A 22,879-nucleotide genomic window follows, 5' to 3' on the forward strand; every position below is an offset into this window, starting at 1 on the left:
AAGACTGTTGAACTGAAGCCTGAAGGAAGGCTGTTGAACTGAACCCTGATGGAAGGCTGTTGAACTGAACCCTAAAGGAAGGCTGTTGAACTGAACCCTGAAGGAAGACTGTTGAACTGAACCCTGAAGGATGACTATTGAACTGAACCCTGAAGGAAGGCTGTTGAACTGAACTCTGAAGGAAGGCTGTTGAACTGAACCCTGAAGGAAGGCTGTTGAACTTAACCCTGAAGGAAGACTGTTGAACTGAACCCTGAAGGAAGACTGTTGAACTGAACCCTGAAGGAAGGCTGTTGAACTGAACCCTGAAGGAAGGCTGTTGAACTGAACCCTGAAGTAAGACTGTTGAACTGAACCCTGAAGGAAGGCTGTTGAACTGAACCCTGAAGGAAGACTGTTGAACTAAACCCTGAAGGAAGACTGTTGAACTGAACCCTGAAGGAAGACTGTTGAACTGAACCCTGAAGGAAGGCTGTTGAACTGAACCCTGAAGGAAGGCTGTTCAACTGAACCCCGAAGGAAGTCTGTTGAACTGAACCCTGAAGGAAGACTGTTGAACTGAACCCTGAAGGAAGATTGTTGAACTGAACCCTGAAGGAAGGCTGTTGAATTGAACCCTGAAGGAAGACTGTTCACTGAACCCTGAAGGAAGGCTGTTGAACTGAACCCTGAAGGAAGGCTGTTGAACTGAACCCTGAAGGAAGACTGTTGAACTGAACCCTGAAAGAAGACTGTTGAACTGAACCCTGAAGGAAGGCTGTTGAACTGAACCCTGAAGGAAGGCTGTTGAACTGAACCCTGAAGGAAGACTGTTGAACTGAACCCTGAAGGATGACTATTGAACTGAACCCTGAAGGAAGGCTGTTGAACTGAACCCTGAAGGAAGACAGTTGAACTGAACCCTGAAGGAAGACTGTTGAACTGAACCCTGAAGGAAGACTGTTGAACTGAACCCTGAAGGAAGGCTGTTGAACTGAACCCTGAAGGAAGGCTGTTCAACTGAACCCTGAAGGAAGGCTGTTGAACTGAACCCTGAAGGAAGACTGTTAAACTGAACCCTGAAGGAAGATTGTTGAACGGAACCCTGAAGGAAGGCTGTTGAAATGAACCCTGAAGGAAGGCTGTTGAACTGAACCCTGAAGGAAGGCTGTTGAACTGAACCATGAAGGAAGGCTTTTGAACTGAACCCTGAAGGAAGACTGTTGAACTGAACCCTGAAAGAAGACTGTTGAACTGAACCCTGAAGGAAGGCTGTTGAACTGAACCCTGAAGGAAGGCTGTTGAACTGAACCCTGAAGGAAGACTGTTCAACTGAACCCTGAAGGATGACAATTGAACTGAACCCTGAAGGAAGGCTGTTGAACTGAACCCTGAAGGAAGGCTGTTGAACTGAACCCTGAAGGAAGGCTGTTGAACTGAACCCTGAAAGAAGACTGTTGAACTGAACACTGAAGGAAGACTGTTGAACTGAACCCTGAAGGAAGGCTGTTGAACTGAACCCTGAAGGAAGGCTGTTGAACTGAACCCTGAAGGAAGACTGTTGAACTGAACCCTGAAGGAAGGCTGTTGAACTGAACCCTGAAGGAAGACTGTTGAACTAAACCCTGAAGGAAGACGGTTGAACTGAACCCTGAAGGAAGACTGTTGAACTGAACCCTGAAGGAAGGCTGTTGAACTGAACCCTGAAGGAAGACTGTTCAACTGAACCCTGAAGGATGACAATTGAACTGAACCCTGAAGGAAGGCTGTTGAACTGAACCCTGAAGGAAGGCTGTTGAACTGAACCATGAAGGAAGGCTTTTGAACTGAACCCTGAAGGAAGACTGTTGAACTGAACCCTGAAAGAAGACTGTTGAACTGAACCCTGAAGGAAGGCTGTTGAACTGAACCCTGAAGGAAGGCTGTTGAACTGAACCCTGAAGGAAGACTGTTCAACTGAACCCTGAAGGATGACAATTGAACTGAACCCTGAAGGAAGGCTGTTGAACTGAACCCTGAAGGAAGGCTGTTGAACTGAACCCTGAAGGAAGGCTGTTGAACTGAACCCTGAAAGAAGACTGTTGAACTGAACACTGAAGGAAGACTGTTGAACTGAACCCTGAAGGAAGGCTGTTGAACTGAACCCTGAAGGAAGGCTGTTGAACTGAACCCTGAAGGAAGACTGTTGAACTGAACCCTGAAGGAAGGCTGTTGAACTGAACCCTGAAGGAAGACTGTTGAACTAAACCCTGAAGGAAGACGGTTGAACTGAACCCTGAAGGAAGACTGTTGAACTGAACCCTGAAGGGAGATTGTTGAACTGAACCCTGAAGGAAGGCTGTTGAACTGAACGCTGAAGGAAGACTGTTGAACTGAACCCTGAAGGAAGGCTGTTGAACTGAACCCTGAAGGAAGGCTGTTGAACTGAACCCTGAAGGAAGGCTGTTGAACTTAACCCTGAAGGAAGACTGTTGAACTGAACCCTGAATGAAGACTGTTGAACTGAACCCTGAAGGAAGACTGTTGAACTGAACCCTGAAGGAAGACTGTTGAACTGAAACCTGAAGGAAAACTGTTGAACTGAACCCTGAAGGAAGACTGTTGAACTGAACCCTGAAATAAGACTGTTGAACTGAACCCTGAAGGAAAACGGTTGAACTGAACCCTGAAGGAAGACTGTTGAACTGAACCCTGAAGGAAGACTGTTGAACTGAACCCTGAAGGAAGACTGTTGAACTGAACCCTGAAGGAAGACTGTTGAACTGAACCCTGAAGGAAAACTGTTGGACTGAACCCTGAAGGAAGACTGTTGAACTGAACCCTGAAGGAAGACTGTTGAACTGAACCCTGAATGAAGACTGTTGGAACTGAACCCTGAAGGAAAACTGTTGAACTGAACCCTGAAGGAAGACTGTTGAACTGAACCCTGAAGGAAGACTGTTGAACTGAACCCTGAATGAAGACTGTTGAACTGAACCCTGAAGGAAGACTGTTGAACTGAACCCTGAAGGAAGACTGTTGAACTGAACCCTGAAGGAAGACTGTTGAACTGAACCCTGAAGGAAAACTGTTGAACTGAACCCTGAATGAAGACTGTTGAACTGAACCCTGAAGGAAGACTGTTGAACTGAACCCTGAAGGAAGACTGTTGAACTGAACCCTGAAGGAAGACTGTTGAACTGAACCCTGAATGAAGACTGTTGAACTGAACCCTGAAGGAAGACTGTTGAACTGAAACCTGAAGGAAGACTGTTGAACTGAACCCTGAAGGAAGGCTGTTGAACTGAACCCTGAAGGAAGGCTGTTGAACTGAACCCTGAAGTAAGACTGTTGAACTGAACTCTGAAGGAAGGCTGTTGAACTGAACCCTGAAGGAAGACTGTTGAACTGAACCCTGAAGGAAGACTGTTAAACTGAACCCTGAAGGAAGACTGTTGAACTGAACCCTGAAGGAAGGCTGTTGAACTGAACCCTGAAGGAAGGCTGTTCAACTTAACCCTGAAGGAAGGCTGTTGAACTGAACCCTGAAGGAAGACTGTTGAACTGAACCCTGAAGGAAGATTGTTGAACTGAACCATGAAGGAAGGCTGTTGAAATGAACCCTGAAGGAAGGCTGTTGAACTGAACCCTGAAGGAAGGCTGTTGAACTGATCCCTGAAGGAAGGCTGTTGAACTGAACCCTGAAGGAAGACTGTTGAACTGAACCCTGAAAGAAGACTGTTGAACTGAACCCTGAAGGGAAGCTGTTGAACTGAACCCTGAAGGAAGGCTGTTGAACTGAACCCTGAATGAAGACTGTTGAACTGAACCCTGAAGGAAGGCTGTTGAACTGAAACCGGAAGGAAGACTGTTGAACTGAAGCCTGAAGGAAGGCTGTTGAACTGAACCCTGATGGAAGGCTGTTGAACTGAACCCTAAAGGAAGGCTGTTGAACTGAACCCTGAAGGAAGACTGTTGAACTGAACCCTGAAGGATGACTATTGAACTGAACCCTGAAGGAAGGCTGTTGAACTGAACTCTGAAGGAAGGCTGTTGAACTGAACCCTGAAGGAAGGCTGTTGAACTTAACCCTGAAGGAAGACTGTTGAACTGAACCCTGAAGGAAGACTGTTGAACTGAACCCTGAAGGAAGGCTGTTGAACTGAACCCTGAAGGAAGGCTGTTGAACTGAACCCTGAAGTAAGACTGTTGAACTAAACTCTGAAGGAAGGCTGTTGAACTGAACCCTGAAGGAAGACTGTTGAACTAAACCCTGAAGGAAGACTGTTGAACTGAACCCTGAAGGAAGACTGTTGAACTGAACCCTGAAGGAAGGCTGTTGAACTGAACCCTGAAGGAAGGCTGTTCAACTGAACCCCGAAGGAAGTCTGTTGAACTGAACCCTGAAGGAAGACTGTTGAACTGAACCCTGAAGGAAGATTGTTGAACTGAACCCTGAAGGAAGGCTGTTGAATTGAACCCTGAAGGAAGACTGTTCACTGAACCCTGAAGGAAGGCTGTTGAACTGAACCCTGAAGGAAGGCTGTTGAACTGAACCCTGAAGGAAGACTGTTGAACTGAACCCTGAAAGAAGACTGTTGAACTGAACCCTGAAGGAAGGCTGTTGAACTGAACCCTGAAGGAAGGCTGTTGAACTGAACCCTGAAGGAAGACTGTTGAACTGAACCCTGAAGGATGACTATTGAACTGAACCCTGAAGGAAGGCTGTTGAACTGAACCCTGAAGGAAGACAGTTGAACTGAACCCTGAAGGAAGACTGTTGAACTGAACCCTGAAGGAAGACTGTTGAACTGAACCCTGAAGGAAGGCTGTTGAACTGAACCCTGAAGGAAGGCTGTTCAACTGAACCCTGAAGGAAGGCTGTTGAACTGAACCCTGAAGGAAGACTGTTAAACTGAACCCTGAAGGGAAGATTGTTGAACGGAACCCTGAAGGAAGGCTGTTGAAATGAACCCTGAAGGAAGGCTGTTGAACTGAACCCTGAAGGAAGGCTGTTGAACTGAACCATGAAGGAAGGCTTTTGAACTGAACCCTGAAGGAAGACTGTTGAACTGAACCCTGAAAGAAGGCTGTTGAACTGAACCCTGAAGGAAGGCTGTTGAACTGAACCCTGAAGGAAGGCTGTTGAACTGAACCCTGAAGGAAGACTGTTCAACTGAACCCTGAAGGATGACAATTGAACTGAACCCTGAAGGAAGGCTGTTGAACTGAACCCTGAAGGAAGGCTGTTGAACTGAACCCTGAAGGAAGGCTGTTGAACTGAACCCTGAAGGAAGACTGTTCGAACTGAACCCTGAAGGATGACAATTGAACTGAACCCTGAAGGAAGGCTGTTGAACTGAACCCTGAAGGAAGGCTGTTGAACTGAACCCTGAAGGAAGGCTGTTGAACTGAACCCTGAAAGAAGACTGTTGAACTGAACCCTGAAGGAAGACTGTTGAACTGAACCCTGAAGGAAGGCTGTTGAACTGAACCCTGAAGGAAGGCTGTTGAACTGAACCCTGAAGGAAGACTGTTGAACTGAACCCTGAAGGAAGGCTGTTGAACTGAACCCTGAAGGAAGACTGTTGAACTGAACCCTGAAGGAAGACGGTTGAACTGAACCCTGAAGGAAGGCTGTTGAACTGAACCCTGAAGGAAGGCTGTTGAACTGAACCCTGAAGGAAGACTGTTGAACTGAACCCTGAAGGATGACTATTGAACTGAACCCTGAAGGAAGGCTGTTGAACTGAACCCTGAAGGAAGACTGTTGAACTGAACCCTGAAGGAAGGCTGTTGAACTGAACCCTGAAGGAAGACTGTTGAACTGAACCCTGAAGGAAGGCTGTTGAACTGAACCCTGAAGGAAGGCTGTTCAACTGAACCCTGAAGGAAGGCTGTTGAACTGAACCCTGAAGGAAGACTGTTAAACTGAACCCTGAAGGAAGATTGTTGAACGGAACCCTGAAGGAAGGCTGTTGAAATGAACCCTGAAGGAAGGCTGTTGAACTGAACCCTGAAGGAAGGCTGTTGAACTGAACCATGAAGGAAGGCTTTTGAACTGAACCCTGAAGGAAGACTGTTGAACTGAACCCTGAAAGAAGACTGTTGAACTGAACCCTGAAGGAAGGCTGTTGAACTGAACCCTGAAGGAAGGCTGTTGAACTGAACCCTGAAGGAAGACTGTTCAACTGAACCCTGAAGGATGACAATTGAACTGAACCCTGAAGGAAGGCTGTTGAACTGAACCCTGAAGGAAGGCTGTTGAACTGAACCCTGAAGGAAGGCTGTTGAACTGAACCCTGAAAGAAGACTGTTGAACTGAACACTGAAGGAAGACTGTTGAACTGAACCCTGAAGGAAGGCTGTTGAACTGAACCCTGAAGGAAGGCTGTTGAACTGAACCCTGAAGGAAGACTGTTGAACTGAACCCTGAAGGAAGGCTGTTGAACTGAACCCTGAAGGAAGACTGTTGAACTAAACCCTGAAGGAAGACGGTTGAACTGAACCCTGAAGGAAGACTGTTGAACTGAACCCTGAAGGAAGGCTGTTGAACTGAACCCTGAAGGAAGACTGTTCAACTGAACCCTGAAGGATGACAATTGAACTGAACCCTGAAGGAAGGCTGTTGAACTGAACCCTGAAGGAAGGCTGTTGAACTGAACCATGAAGGAAGGCTGTTGAACTGAACCCTGAAGGAAGACTGTTGAACTGAACCCTGAAAGAAGACTGTTGAACTGAACCCTGAAGGAAGGCTGTTGAACTGAACCCTGAAGGAAGGCTGTTGAACTGAACCCTGAAGGAAGACTGTTCAACTGAACCCTGAAGGATGACAATTGAACTGAACCCTGAAGGAAGGCTGTTGAACTGAACCCTGAAGGAAGGCTGTTGAACTGAACCCTGAAGGAAGGCTGTTGAACTGAACCCTGAAAGAAGACTGTTGAACTGAACACTGAAGGAAGACTGTTGAACTGAACCCTGAAGGAAGGCTGTTGAACTGAACCCTGAAGGAAGGCTGTTGAACTGAACCCTGAAGGAAGACTGTTGAACTGAACCCTGAAGGAAGGCTGTTGAACTGAACCCTGAAGGAAGACTGTTGAACTAAACCCTGAAGGAAGACGGTTGAACTGAACCCTGAAGGAAGACTGTTGAACTGAACCCTGAAGGGAGATTGTTGAACTGAACCCTGAAGGAAGGCTGTTGAACTGAACGCTGAAGGAAGACTGTTGAACTGAACCCTGAAGGAAGGCTGTTGAACTGAACCCTGAAGGAAGGCTGTTGAACTGAACCCTGAAGGAAGGCTGTTGAACTGAACCCTGAAGGAAGACTGTTGAACTGAACCCTGAATGAAGACTGTTGAACTGAACCCTGAAGGAAGACTGTTGAACTGAACCCTGAAGGAAGACTGTTGAACTGAAACCTGAAGGAAAACTGTTGAACTGAACCCTGAAGGAAGACTGTTGAACTGAACCCTGAAATAAGACTGTTGAACTGAACCCTGAAGGAAAACGGTTGAACTGAACCCTGAAGGAAGACTGTTGAACTGAACCCTGAAGGAAGACTGTTGAACTGAACCCTGAAGGAAGACTGTTGAACTGAACCCTGAAGGAAGACTGTTGAACTGAACCCTGAAGGAAAACTGTTGGACTGAACCCTGAAGGAAGACTGTTGAACTGAACCCTGAAGGAAGACTGTTGAACTGAACCCTGAATGAAGACTGTTGAACTGAACCCTGAAGGAAAACTGTTGAACTGAACCCTGAAGGAAGACTGTTGAACTGAACCCTGAAGGAAGACTGTTGAACTGAACCCTGAATGAAGACTGTTGAACTGAACCCTGAAGGAAGACTGTTGAACTGAACCCTGAAGGAAGACTGTTGAACTGAACCCTGAAGGAAGACTGTTGAACTGAACCCTGAAGGAAAACTGTTGAACTGAACCCTGAAGGAAGACTGTTGAACTGAACCCTGAAGGAAGACTGTTGAACTGAACCCTGAAGGAAGACTGTTGAACTGAACCCTGAAGGAAGACTGTTGAACTGAACCCTGAATGAAGACTGTTGAACTGAACCCTGAAGGAAGACTGTTGAACTGAAACCTGAAGGAAGACTGTTGAACTGAACCCTGAAGGAAGGCTGTTGAACTGAACCCTGAAGGAAGGCTGTTGAACTGAACCCTGAAGGAAGACTGTTGAACTGAACCCTGAAGGAAGGCTGTTGAACTGAACCCTGAAGGAAGACTGTTGAACTGAACCCTGAAGGAAGACTGTTGAACTGAACCCTGAAGGAAGACTGTTGAACTGAACCCTGAAGGAAGGCTGTTGAACTGAACCCTGAAGGAAGGCTGTTGAACTGAACCCTGAAGGAAGGCTGTTGAACTGAACCCTGAAGGAAGACTGTTGAACTGAACCCTGAAGGAAGGCTGTTGAACTGAACCCTGAAGGAAGGCTGTTGAAACTGAACCCTGAAGGAAGGCTGTTGAACTGAACCCTGAAGGAAGGCTGTTGAACTGAACCCTGAAGGAAGGCTGTTGAACTGAACCCTGAAGGAAGACTGTTGAACTGAACCCTGAAAGAAGACTGTTGAACTGAACCCTGAAGGAAGACTGTTGAACTGAACACTGAAGGAAGACTGTTGAACTGAACCCTGAATGAAGACTGTTGAACTGAACCCTGAAGGAAGGCTGTTGAACTGAACCCTGAAGGAAGACTGTTGAACTGAACCCTGAAGGAAGGCTGTTGAACTGAACCCTGAAGGAAGGCTGTTGAACTGAGCCCTGAAAGGAAGGCTGTTGAACTGAACCCTGAAGGAAGACTGTTGAACTGAACCCTGAAGGATGACTGTTGAACTGAACCCTGAAGGAAGGCTGTTGAACTGAACCCTGAAGGAAGGCTGTTGAACTGAACCCTGAAGGAAGGCTGTTGAACTGAACCCTGAAGGAAGACTGTTGAACTGAACCCTGAAGGAAGACTGTTGAACTGAACCCTGAAGGAAGGCTGTTGAACTGAACCCTGAAGGAAGGCTGTTGAACTGAACCCTGAAGGAAGACTGTTGAACTGAACCCTGAAGGAAGGCTGTTGAACTGAACCCTGAAGGAAGACTGTTGAACTGAACCCTGAAGGAAGACTGTTGAACTGAACCCTGAAGGAAGACTGTTGAACTGAACCCTGAAGGAAGACTGTTGAACTGAACCCTGAAGGAAGGCTGTTGAACTGAACCCTGAAGGAAGACTGTTGAACTGAACCCTGAAGGAAGACTGTTGAACTGAACCCTGAAGGAAGACTGTTGAACTGAACCCTGAAGGAAGGCTGTTGAACTGAACCCTGAAGGAAGGCTGTTGAACTGAACCCTGAAGGAAGGCTGTTGAACTGAACCCTGAAGGAAGGCTGTTGAACTGAACCCTGAAGGAAGACTGTTGAACTGAACCCTGAAGGAAGACTGTTGAACTGAACCCTGAAGGAAGGCTGTTGAACTGAACCCTGAAGGAAGGCTGTTGAACTGAACCCTGAAGGAAGGCTGTTGAACTGAACCCTGAAGGAAGACTGTTGAACTGAACCCTGAAGGAAGACTGTTGAACTGAACCCTGAAGGAAGACTGTTGAACTGAACCCTGAAGGAAGGCTGTTGAACTGAACCCTGAAGGAAGACTGTTGAACTGAACCCTGAAGGAAGGCTGTTGAACTGAACCCTGAAGGAAGGCTGTTGAACTGAGCCCTGAAGGAAGGCTGTTGAACTGAACCCTGAAGGAAGACTGTTGAACTGAACCCTGAAGGAAGATTGTTGAACTGAACCCTGAAGGAAGGCTGTTGAACTGAACCCTGAAGGAAGGCTGTTGAACTGAACCCTGAAGGAAGGCTGTTGAACTGAACCCTGAAGGAAGGCTGTTGAACTGAACCCTGAAGGAAGACTGTTGAACTGAACCCTGAAGGAAGACTGTTGAACTGAACCCTGAAGGAAGACTGTTGAACTGAACCCTGAAGGAAGGCTGTTGAACTGAACCCTGAAGGAAGACTGTTGAACTGAACCCTGAAGGATGACTATTGAACTGAACCCTGAAGGAAGGCTGTTGAACTGAACCCTGAAGGAAGGCTGTTGAACTGAACCCTGAAGGAAGGCTGTTGAACTGAACCCTGAAAGAAGACTGTTGAACTGAACCCTGAAGGAAGACTGTTGAACTGAACCCTGAAGGAAGGCTGTTGAACTGAACCCTGAAGGAAGGCTGTTGGAACTGAACCCTGAAGGAAGACTGTTGAACTGAACCCTGAAGGAAGGCTGTTGAACTGAACCCTGAAGGAAGACTGTTGAACTGAACCCTGAAGGAAGACTGTTGAACTGAACCCTGAAGGAAGACTGTTGAACTGAACCCTGAAGGAAGGCTGTTGAACTGAACCCTGAAGGAAGACTGTTGAACTGAACCCTGAAGGAAGACAGTTGAACTGAACCCCTGAAGGAAGGCTGTTGAACTGAACCCTGAAGGAAGGCTGTTGAACTGAACCCTGAAGGAAGACTGTTTGAACTGAACCCTGAAGGAAGACTGTTGAACTGAACCCTGAAGGAAGACTGTTGAACTGAACCCTGAAGGAAGGCTGTTGAACTGAACCCTGAAGGAAGGCTGTTGAACTGAACCCTGAAGGAAGACTGTTGAACTGAACCCTGAAGGAAGACTATTGAACTGAACCCTGAAGGAAGGCTGTTGAACTGAACCCTGAAGGAAGGCTGTTGAACTGAACCCTGAAGGAAGGCTGTTGAACTGAACCCTGAAAGGAAGACTGTTGAACTGAACACTGAAGGAAGACTGTTGAACTGAACCCTGAAGGAAGGCTGTTGAACTGAACCCTGAAGGAAGGCTGTTGAACTGAACCCTGAAGGAAGACTGTTGAACTGAACCCTGAAGGAAGGCTGTTGAACTGAACCCTGAAGGAAGACTGTTGAACTGAACCCTGAAGGAAGACTGTTGAACTGAACCCTGAAGGAAGACTGTTGAACTGAACCCTGAAGGAAGACTGTTGAACTGAACCCTGAAGGAAGGCTGTTGAACTGAACCCTGAAGGAAGGCTGTTGAACTGAACCCTGAAGGAAGGCTGTTGAACTGAACCCTGAAGGAAGGCTGTTGAACTGAGCCCTGAAGGAAGGCTGTTGAACTGAACCCTGAAGGAAGACTGTTGAACTGAACCCTGGAGGAAGACTGTTGAACTGAACCCTGAAGGAAGACTTTTGAACTGAACCCTGAAAGAAGACTGTTGAACTGAACCCTGAAGGAAAACTGTTGAACTTAACAATGAAGGAAGACTGTTGAACTGAACCCTGAAAGAAGACTGTTGAACTGAACCCTGAAGGAAAACTGTTGAACTGAACCCTGAAGGAAGACTGTTGAACTGAACCCTGAAGGAAGACTGTTGAACTGAACCCTGAAGGAAGACTGTTGAACTGAACCCTGAAGGAAGACTGTTGAACTGAACCCTGAAGGAAGACTGTTGAACTGAACCCTGAAGGAAGACTGTTGAACTGAACCCTGAAGGAAGACTGTTGAACTGAACCCTGAATGAAGACTGTTGAACTGAACCCTGAAGGAAAACTGTTGAACTGAACCCTGAAGGAAGACTGTTGAACTGAACCCTGAAGGAAGACTGTTGAACTGAACCCTGAATGAAGACTGTTGAACTGAACCCTGAAGGAAGACTGTTGAACTGAACCCTGAAGGAAGACTGTTGAACTGAACCCTGAAGGAAGACTGTTGAACTGAACCCTGAAGGAAGACTGTTGAACTGAACCCTGAAGGAAGACTGTTGAACTGAACCCTGAAGGAAGACTGTTGAACTGAACCCTGAAGGAAGACTGTTGAACTGAACCCTGAAGGAAGACTGTTGAACTGAACCCTGAAGGAAGACTGTTGAACTGAACCCTGAAGGAAGACTGTTGAACTGAACCCTGAAGGAAGACTGTTGAACTGAACCCTGAAGGAAGGCTGTTGAACTGAACCCTGAAGGAAGGCTGTTGAACTGAACCCTGAAGGAAGACTGTTGAACTGAACCCTGAAGGAAGGCTGTTGAACTGAACCCTGAAGGAAGGCTGTTGAACTGAACCCTGAAGGAAGACTGTTGAACTGAACCCTGAAGGAAGACTGTTGAACTGAACCCTGAAGGAAGACTGTTGAACTGAACCCTGAAGGAAGACTGTTGAACTGAACCCTGAAGGAAGGCTGTTGAACTGAACCCTGAAGGAAGGCTGTTGAACTGAACCCTGAAGGAAGGCTGTTGAACTGAACCCTGAAGGAAGACTGTTGAACTGAACCCTGAAGGATGACTATTGAACTGAACCCTGAAGGAAGGCTGTTGAACTGAACCCTGAAGGAAGACTGTTGAACTGAACCCTGAAGGAAGGCTGTTGAACTGAACCCTGAAGGAAGGCTGTTGAACTGAGCCCTGAAGGAAGGCTGTTGAACTGAACCCTGAAGGAAGACTGTTGAACTGAACCCTGGAGGAAGACTGTTGAACTGAACCCTGAAGGAAGGCTGTTGAACTGAACCCTGAAGGAAGGCTGTTGAACTGAACCCTGAAGGAAGGCTGTTGAACTGAGCCCTGAAGGAAGGCTGTTGAACTGAACCCTGAAGGAAGACTGTTGAACTGAACCCTGAAGGAAGACTGTTGAACTGAACCCTGAAGGAAGACTGTTGAACTGAACCCTGAAGGAAGACTGTTGAACTGAACCCTGAAGGAAGACTGTTGAACTGAACCCTGAAGGAAGACTGTTGAACTGAACCCTGAAGGAAGACTGTTGAACTGAACCCTGAAGGAAGACTGTTGAACTGAACCCTGAAGGAAGACTGTTGAACTGAACCCTGAAGAAGACTGTTGAACTGAACCCTGAAGGAAGACTGTTGAACTGAACCCTGAAGGAAGACTGTTGAACTGAACCCTGAATGAAGACTGTTGAACTGAACCCTGAAGGAAGACTGTTGAACTGAACCCTGAAGGAAGACTGTTGAACTGAACCCTGAAGGAAGACTGTTGAACTGAACCCTGAAGGAAGACTGTTGAACTGAACCCTGAAGGAAGACTGTTGAACTGAACCCTGAAGGAAGACTGTTGAACTGAACCCTGAAGGAAGACTGTTGAACTGAACCCTGAAGGAAAACTGTTGAACTGAACCCTGAAGGAAGACTGTTGAACTGAACCCTGAAGGAAGACTGTTGACCTGAACCCTGAAGGAAGACTGTTGAACTGAACCCAGAATGAAGACTGTTGAACTGAACCCGGAAGGAAGGCTGTTGAACTGAAACCTGAAGGAAGACTGTTGAACTGAAGCCCTGAAGGAAGGCTGTTGAACTGAACCCTGATGGAAGGCTGTTGAACTGAACCCTGAAGGAAGGCTGTTGAACTGAACCCTGAAGGAAGGCTGTTGAACTGAACCCTGAAGGAAGACTGTTGAACTGAACCCTGAAGGAAGACTGTTGAACTGAACCCTGAAGGAAGATTGTTGAACTGAACCCTGAAGGAAGGCTGTTGAACTGAACCCTGAAGGAAGACTGTTGAACTGAACCCTGAAGGAAGGCTGTTGAACTGAACCCTGAAGGAAGACTGTTGAACTGAACACTGAAGGAAGACTGTTGAACTGAACCCTGAATGAAGACTGTTGAACTGAACCCTGAAGGAAAACTGTTGAACTGAACCCTGAAGGAAGACTGTTGAACTGAACCCTGAAGGAAGACTGTTGAACTGAACCCAGAATGAAGACTGTTGAACTGAACCCTGAAAGAAGACTGTTGAACTGAACCCTGAAGGTAAACTGTTGAACTGAACCCTGAAGGAAGACTGTTGAACTGAACCCTGAAGGAAGACTGTTGAACTGAACCCTGAAGGAAGACTGTTGAACTGAACCCTGAAGGAAGACTGTTGAACTGAACCCTGAAGGAAGACTGTTGAACTGAACCCTGAAGGAAAACTGTTGAACTGAACCCTGAAGGAAGACTGTTGAACTGAACCCTGAAGGAAGACTGTTGACCTGAACCCTGAAGGAAGACTGTTGAACTGAACCCAGAATGAAGACTGTTGAACTGAACCCGGAAGGAAGGCTGTTGAACTGAAACCTGAAGGAAGACTGTTGAACTGAAGCCTGAAGGAAGGCTGTTGAACTGAACCCTGATGGAAGGCTGTTGAACTGAACCCTGAAGGAAGGCTGTTGAACTGAACCCTGAAGGAAGGCTGTTGAACTGAACCCTGAAGGAAGACTGTTGAACTGAACCCTGAAGGAAGACTGTTGAACTGAACCCTGAAGGAAGATTGTTGAACTGAACCCTGAAGGAAGGCTGTTGAACTGAACCCTGAAGGAAGACTGTTGAACTGAACCCTGAAGGAAGGCTGTTGAACTGAACCATGAAGGAAGACTGTTGAACTGAACACTGAAGGAAGACTGTTGAACTGCATTGCAGAGAGATATTCCCTGAGTGTCTCCATCAAACCAGAACCCGGAAGTTAGACTGGGGCAAAACAGATGGGGTTGGCTTAGATTGTTGATAACATGTGAACTATATTTAGTCTCCAATGTTTATTGAAAACATAAATAAAGTTGCACAATGCGCATTTGTCTCTCAAATACATCGTTACAGTTGTTGGCTAGCTAGCTAGCAAATATTAACCATATTAGCATAGACCTCAGTCAAAACCCCTCAAAACAAGACAGCTCGGAGATTCCAACCAGCGATCATTCAGTTAATGACCTAACGCTCTTAACAGCTAGGCTACCTGCCGCCACATAGCAGCTCCCTGTCATTGTTGCTAGCTATCTGGCCATCCAGAATCACAACAACACACAGCCTTCTGCCCCATTGAAGCGCGGACATTGTTTTCATGACGTTGTCAGCTAACCCGTCTCTAGGGAATAGGGCGCCATTTGAGACGCAGCCAGTCACTTGTGACTGAACATGCTAACAGGCTAATATAGTGATATTATAGGACGTGGTGGGCAGTGACTCACGATGTTGACTTGTAGTGGACCAGAACCAGAGCCTGTTCTGAGCAGTCTCCTCCTGCAGCTGCCAGTCTCTCCATCACCAAGACACACTGAGGATGACAGGGTGTCTGCTGAAGGGGACAGACACACAGACAGTTCAACCACCACACACAAGCATGCGTACACCAACATGCACACACTGACACAGGCAGGCAGGCATGTGTACACACAGCCTGTAGGACAAGAAAATACTAATACAACACACACTCATCTAGTACCTGTGTGTCCCGGGAACAGGGTCAGAGTGGTGATGGTGCTGGGGGGGAGAGGGAGGGAGTGACACCTCTGAAGAGACACTCTGAGGGGGGGCTCTAAAGGTGACACCCCCGGGGGACGAGACAGGGCCTGGAACACACTGGACCGTTACGCAAGCATGCACACACACCAAACGTCTCTCACATACAGTACATACAGATCCCCCAAACAATACATATTCTTTCCTTCTCAGAGTGAAGTACATTTAAAACCCACAGTATATTCTGGTGCACAGGTTCTGAGTGCATGCCTTGTGATACAACCTTGTGATACAATATGAATCATTCCAACCAGTCAGGTGATACAATATGAATCATTCCAACCAGTCAGGTAACACAATATGAATCATTCCAACCAGTCAGGTAACACAATATGAATCATTCCAACCAGTCAGGTAACACAATATGAATCATTCCAACCAGTCAGGTAACACAATATGAATCATTCCAACCAGTCAGGTGATACAATATGAATCATTCCAACCAGTCAGGTGATACAATATGAATAATTCCAACCAGTCAGGTGAATGTGTCTCCAGGTGAAAAGTTCAGAGTGTGAGTTATTATAATGAGGGAATAAAGAATGGACAGAACGTGTGGGAGCGGTGAGGCAGAAAATTGGCCACGGACAGAGAGAGTGAGAGAGAGAGAGAGCAGAGAGCGAGAGAACCATCAAGAATATTAAAAAGCAGAGAAAGCAGAGGAAGAGCAGCTGAAGGAAAGGAGGATGTATGAATACAGCCTTCTAGAAATGGGACAGAGCGTGCAGCATTTTTGTAGAGTAGGAGGGTATAAATACAAGGTTTGTAATCACCTCCCATCAAAGCGTGCAGCGCGTGGTGTGGTTGATTCATTACTGGCCCTACCAGCCAGGAGGACTACAGCCAATATTTAAATGAGAGTTGGCAGAGACTGGTCAGATTCCCACTTTCAATCTCTCAGCAGTGGGATAGGTGTGTGTGTGTGTGTGTGTGTGTGTGTGTGTGTGTGTGTGTGTGTATGTGTGTGTGTGTACGAGGTCTTATTCAGTACGTGTTGGGACTAGGGATCCATGTGTGTGTGTGTGTGTGTATGTTTGTGTGTGTGTGTGTGAGGTCTTACTCTGTGACTCAGCGCGGGGTCTGTCTCCACGGTAACTGAGGGCTCTATGACAGAGCATGGCCTGGCCAGACCGCCCGCCCGTCTTCGACCCGGCGAGAGGTGCATCATGGGACCGGGCCTGCGTCTGTGCCGGCACAGAGAGCCCCCCTCGGCCTGCTGAGTAACGGCAAACATACAGCCCTCTGGGAAGGGACTGCAGACTTGGAGGTCGACCAGGGCTGAGGCAGGACGGGGGCGAGGGTATGGGGGCTTGGGAGGGGCAGGGGTCTTCACTGGACTAGAACAGGACTGGACTGACCTGGGTCTCCTCAAAACACTGCCTGATAGAGCTCCCTAATCAATCAACCAATCAATCAATAAACAATCAATTAATTAATCAATAAATCCATCAATCGATCAATCAATCAATCTGGTTCTATGTAAGAAACAATTCCATCTAACTCCATTCACAACCCTGATTTCCATTTTAGTTTCCTCACAGGAAAATCCTCTGTTAGACCAAGCCCAGTATTACTCTAACTCACTGTAATGCAGTATAGGAGGGACTGACGTGTCCTGACTTGCTGTGAGAGAGAGACCGGAGGGGAGATGAGATGACTAATCTGTGAGGAGAGCTGCAGTTAGGGTGGGGGCAGTCACACACACACACTGTTTTCTGTTGCACATATTTGCTCTACCATGCCTGATGTTACTAATTGAGGGCTTGGAAATTAGTTGACTAGCTGGGGCTGGAATAGAACACACGTGGAATGTCTAAGGGATCCCTGAGGACTGGGTTGGGAACCACTTTTAGAACTAGATTCCCATGTTTTTTTAGGACAAGATTTGCTGGTGTGTTTCTGTGTGGAGGAGACAGGAAGGGGTAGGAAAGACAGACTACTGTGGTCTAACTAACACTCCACACAGAGAGCTCTGACTCTACTTCCTCCTCTGGCCAACAGATGGGGCAAAAGAATACCCACAACATACCCGCTGCTCTCTGAATATTACCCACAACCTCTAACAGACCTATAGCCTACTTATTCAACGTTGTAAAGTAACTGTTACGAGACTTGCATCAAGCATTTAGATGATTTCTGTTGTTTTTAAAAAGCAAAAGAATGATGATGTTTAACAAGGTTAAAAAGGTTAACAATGAGACAATGTTGTAATGTTATAGTTATGTAATAGTTAAATGACAGGATCTGATAATGACGTAGAATGAATGAATGATTTGATAGCACTGAATAAAATGAGGTGATGACTTACAATAACACATTTGATCATTACCAGGCAGATTACAAATAACTATTTGAATTCATTCCTGAATTGACTATTTGCAGTCCCTTACAAAAATGTTTGTGGCAAATTGGGGCAAAATTGTGTCACAAAATGCTGCCAGAAGTTTGCAATTGTTTGCCACTAGTGGTGAATCTGCGGTAAATAATATAATATAATACAATATTTATTGCCAGCAGTGGCAAACAGTTTACCGGAAGCCATTTCTGGTGAACACATGACTTCAAAGACCAGTAACCGTTGACGAGCAATTAAGGGGATTAGAAAAATGTGCTGGAAAATGGAAACCAAGCTAGCTATCTACCAAAGATGTCCAGTGAGTGAACTTATTAATTAAACCTCCTAATAAACTTAAAAATTGTGTTAGTTCATTGATGGCTAGTTAGCAATGTCATGTTTTATGGGATAGAGTGAAACACATTTTGTTGATACCAGTTTCAATCTGTCAGCGCCACTGACTGGCTAGCGTTTGGCTAGCGCTTAGCTAGTTGGCTAGCGCTTAGCTAGCTAGCTAACATTAGCTACCATATTTTTGCACAATTCATATGATCGCTAGCTAGCTAACTAATGATTTGCCTAAACAATTATATTTTTTTGTGAATACGTTGCTGTCTTTTAATACCAATATGCATTTCAATATGCTAGTATCACTGTTCAATAGTATGTTAGCTAGCACAACAGCTAAGGTAGCAACAATATGAGCTGACTTGACATCCAAGCAAGACTTCACTTTTGCAGATGTATACCCTTCCGCTATCTGTGGTGTTGGAAGAGGCTGTATTGGTAGAAGGATGCATCAACACCCTGGAAAGATGTTTGTGGTGCACTCCCTCATAACACTTTTTTTGAGTGTATCATCTTCAAGCTTGATAAAGTAAGCAAATGCATTTATTATTCTCATAAATGTAGCCCATACATTCATTTTTTTTAAACAATTAGATATTTAATTGCTTTAAACTAGTAGCTCATCTTGATCATGTGTTGTTCCTTCTCTCTTTCTAGAAGCAATCAGTTACAAGGCCTTCAATCAAACTGAGGACAGACTGAGGCCTTCAATCAAACTGAGGACAGACTGAGGCCTTCAATCAAACTGAGGACAGACTGAGGCCTTCAATCAAACTGAGGACAGACTGAGGCCTTCAATCAAACTGAGGACAGATTGAGGCCTTCAATCAAACTGAGGACAGACTGAGGCCTTCAATCAAACTGAGGACAGACTGAGGCCTTCAATCAAACTGAGGACAGACTGAGGCCTTCAATCAAACTGAGGACATATGTGCACCAGTTCAAGGTTTCTTGCATGGATGGAATTGAGATGTAATTTAGCAATAATTCATTTTGGAACAATAATATGAATTGCCATATTAGGCATAACTAAATGTTATGTTGCTTTTCTTCCACCCAAGCCTTATACACCTGAGCCAGGAAGAAGAGACAAATAGTAGACAACTGGCTCAGGAAGAAGAGACAACTAGCTCAGTCAGGAAGAAGAGACAACTAGCTCAGTCAGGACGAAGAGACAACTAGCTCAGTCAGGAAGAAGAGACAACTAGCTCAGTCAGGAAGAAGAGACAACTAGCTCAGTCAGGAAGAAGAGACAACTAGCTCAGTCAGGAAGAAGAGACAACTAGCTCAGTCAGGAAGAAGAGACAACTAGCTCAGTCAGGAAGAAGAGACAACTAGCTCAGTCAGGAAGAAGAGACAACTAGTAGACAACTGTCTCTTAATGATGAAGTCCCCAGTCTAGACTGAATATCATAATTAGTTGATACGTTTGAAACAATTGTGTTGAGGCTTGGCTGAAGACACATCTAGTATACTGCGGGTCTCTATGAACAGTTGGCCACATATTAAAAGTTAGAAACTTTAGCAGGCCTAAGTCCCAGTTTGTACTAGCTACATCGTTTGTATATACACTGTATAGCACTTATACAAGGCAGAAACATTGTTTCCTTGCTGAAAATATAATGCCAGTTTCAGTGATAAGCAACATCAAGGCAACTTTGTAACAGCTGCCCTTGTTTTCCCAAAGCCAAATCCACCCATTAGACGCTGAATCTACCTTTTTAAGATGCCAAAATATAAAGTGTTTTCAGTCATTGTTTTCTGTATCCTAATTTTGTTTTTGTTTTGTGTTTTCTGATTGATTCAGTTCATGTATTCAACAAGCTTTGGACGAAGGACTTCCACGGGGCCGCCATCTCCAAAGTTCACTCAAAAAGGCAATAGTTCTGAACTGGGATTGATTTAGTTTTTGTTGTTTAAATTATTTACATTTTGTTAATGATCTTTTAAACTTACATTGGTTGAAAGCTATTGCTCAATTAACACTTACCTCATGTAAATTCTGCAGTTGCCCATTTAAACATCATAAGGTCAACATCCCCATAGTGTTCACATTTTTCTCATGTGAATGTAGCTAGATACAAATATTAAATAATCAATATATTTGGGAAATATCCAGTCTTTGCTATTTTCTTCATTAGCATGTTGATGATTTCAACTTGTATTGGATTTATTTTTGCAGCAAACAGTAGAATGCTAATTAAGTTTCCCAGAATTGTTTGCCAGAAGTTTACAAGTCGCCTCAAATTTGCCGCAACAGTTTGCCACAAAACTAATTTGCATGTGAAAATATGAACTTGCCGCAAATTTGCAGCAAATTGGCCAAAGGTTTGCTACAACTGTTTGCCAGAAGCCTGTTTTTTTCGATAAGGGGTGTTGAACATAAAACAGTTTTCATGTTTATCATCAACATACTCACCTTAAATACTTCCTGGTGGCAGTTTCCTGCTGGCTCCCTAGTGGCTACGGTCTCTCCTTCCCGTAACTCTGATTGGCCGTTTGGAAGGTGTGTCTGATCTGAGACAGGTAGAGCATCCTTGGAATCCAGATAATTTCCTGAGTGTCCCTCTCCTCTCTCTCCTCCCTCTCCTCTCTCTCCTCTCTCTCCTCCCTCTCTTTCTCTCTCTTCCACTGTAGACAGACATTCTAAGGGGTCTCTGTGTACTTCTGTCTCTTTCTGAGTCTCTCTCTCCAGCCTTGAGTGTGGCACGTGTTTCTCTACTGTGGCTACAGACGTGTGCCGTGTCTGTCTCTCTGTCTGTCTGACTGTCTGTCTGGCCATCTCCAATGAGCTCACACACACCAGGCCGTTAACGCTCGGTGAGTCCGGACACACCCTCCAGGCCTTCAGCACCACCTGAGGAGACCGTCTGCCTATCAGAGGAGGGGGTGAGGCAGGGTCACAGGCAGGGGAGCGAGGGGGGTGAGGGGTCAGGGGTGAGCCGGGTGTCAGGGGACACTCTGGGTGGTCCTCACTGCGGAGGGTCTGGGAAACACTGTGGACGTAGTCCCCCAGACGCTGCCCTGCTCTGGGGTGGCCCAGTGGCGACCGCTTCCCTCTCCCCTCTGGAGGAGAGAAGGAGTGAGAAGACATCCGCCATTTTCTAGCCGTCCCCGCAACGTTGCTGAAGAACTTAATCAGACCCCCAAAATGTCCACCTTTGCTGTCAGAGTGTTTTGGAGCCGCTGGGTGAAAGTCCCTGATGCTCTCGAAGTCCACCGAGCCGTAGTCAGAGTCCATGGTCTTGTCCAGTGTGTGGAGCTCTGAGTCAAAACTCCTCTCTGAGTAGGCCGGGTTCCCCTTCCCCAGGACAGAGATCCTTCTCAGGTAACTCCACACGTCAGCTCCCTTAGACCTCCTCCCACCCAGCGGGGCCTTGGGGCTGCCCCTCACACTCTGCTCCTCACACACTCCTGCTGAGGTACTGTTACAGTTAGAGGAGTGGTTGGCCTGCGCCTGAGCCTGGACCTGACATCTCTTGGTGTAGGAGGCTCTCTCTGTGGGCTCAGAGCTGTTCTGGGTAACAGGCTCCACTAGCGAGGGAAGATGGTGTCTGTCCAGCGTAGCTGTCAGATCTATGTCCTCAAATGAGCAGTCGAACTCGGCGGTGTGTCCGGCATACGAGTGCCTCTTCGCGCGGTGGCGGAGTGTGCTCCTAACGGGGTGCAGGGCGTGCGAGGGAAGGAAGTCCTGGCAGAACGAGTTGCCCTCCGTCTCTCCGTCTCTGAACTTAGCGCTGGACCAAGACATCTTCCCCATCCTCCCCTTGAAGACACCTGGAGAGCGGAGCTTCTTGATGGAGCGGACCTTGTCAGCGAAGGACAGTTTAGGGATAGAGGCCGCCTCTCCAGGGAGGATCATGGAGTGAGGTCTTCTGTTATCCAGCTCTGAGGCCGCTTTACGCCGAGTCAAGATCTTCCAGATGCCCCCTGTAGCTCTTGGTCTACGGTTGACATCCGAGTGCTCCTCCTTCCCAGGGGTCTGAGGGGGTGCCTGGGTCTCTGCCTGTATATCCCCAGCCCCCTGCCACTGTCCCTGGGCTTGGCCTGGACCCTGTCCCGCTCCCTTCCCAGTCTCCTGGATAGATACGGTGCCGGTCTCATTCTGCACATCTAGAGACACGTTGAATACTTTATTGACGAACCCGTTGGGGTCGCTGCTGTGGGTGGCGGGGCTGTCCGAGTGTTCCATCCTCTCTCATCTCATCCTACTACAGCTACGTCAGCTATCAGCTCCGGACCGCACCATCTCTTTCACTCACACACACCTGGAGAGACAAAACACACAACACAGCAATTTGTCAGCTCTTTTATACTCACACACACAATTCAATTCCAATCAACTAAAGAACCCTGTATTTATCTCTGAGGGGCAATAAGAACCCTTTATTTATCTCTGAGAGAAAACAAGAACCCTGTATTTATCTCTGAGGGGCAATAAGAACCTGTATTTATCTCTGAGAGAAAACAAGAACCCTGTATTTATCTCTGAGGGGCAATAAGAACCCTGTATTTATCTCTGAGGGGCAATAAGAACCCTGTATTTATCTCTGAGGGGCAATAAGAACCCTGTATTTATCTCTGAGGGGCAATAAGAACCCTGTATTTATCTCTGAGGGGCAATAAGAACCCTGTATTTATCTCTGAGGGGCAATAGGAACCCTGTATTTATCTCTGAGGGGCAATAAGAACCCTGTATTTATCTCTGAGGGGCAATAAGAACCCTGTATTTATCTCTGAGGGGCAATAAGAACCCTGTATTTATCTCTGAGGGGCAATAGGAACCCTGTATTTATCTCTGAGGGGCAATACGAACCCTGTATTTCTCTCTGAGGGACAATAAGAACCCTGTATTTATCTCTGAGGGGCAATAAGAACCCTGTATTTATCTCTGAGGGGCAATAAGAACCCTGTATTTATCTCTGAGGGGCAATAGGA

At 46.4% G+C, this 22,879-nt stretch overlaps 1 protein-coding gene across 4 annotated transcripts in view; it reads right to left on the bottom strand.

Moving 5' to 3' along the window:
* Nucleotides 1–22,879, bottom strand: part of LOC121539616 — an 89,831-nt gene that overhangs the window by 59,176 nt on the left and 7,776 nt on the right. For all 4 annotated transcript variants that reach the window (XM_045211093.1, XM_045211095.1, XM_045211094.1 and 1 more), the window contains exons 2-5: nt 20,361–22,209; nt 16,319–16,651; nt 15,182–15,308; nt 14,928–15,034 (exon numbers count right to left, since the gene is read on the bottom strand). In XM_045211093.1, coding sequence (XP_045067028.1) covers nt 14,928–15,034; nt 15,182–15,308; nt 16,319–16,651; nt 20,361–22,133 — 2,340 coding nt within the window. In that variant the 5' untranslated portion in view covers nt 22,134–22,209. The remainder of the gene's footprint in view (nt 1–14,927; nt 15,035–15,181; nt 15,309–16,318; nt 16,652–20,360; nt 22,210–22,879) is intronic.

This window comes from Coregonus clupeaformis, chromosome 35 (genome assembly GCF_020615455.1).
Source record: "Coregonus clupeaformis isolate EN_2021a chromosome 35, ASM2061545v1, whole genome shotgun sequence".
NCBI classification, from domain to species: Eukaryota; Metazoa; Chordata; class Actinopteri; order Salmoniformes; family Salmonidae; genus Coregonus; species Coregonus clupeaformis.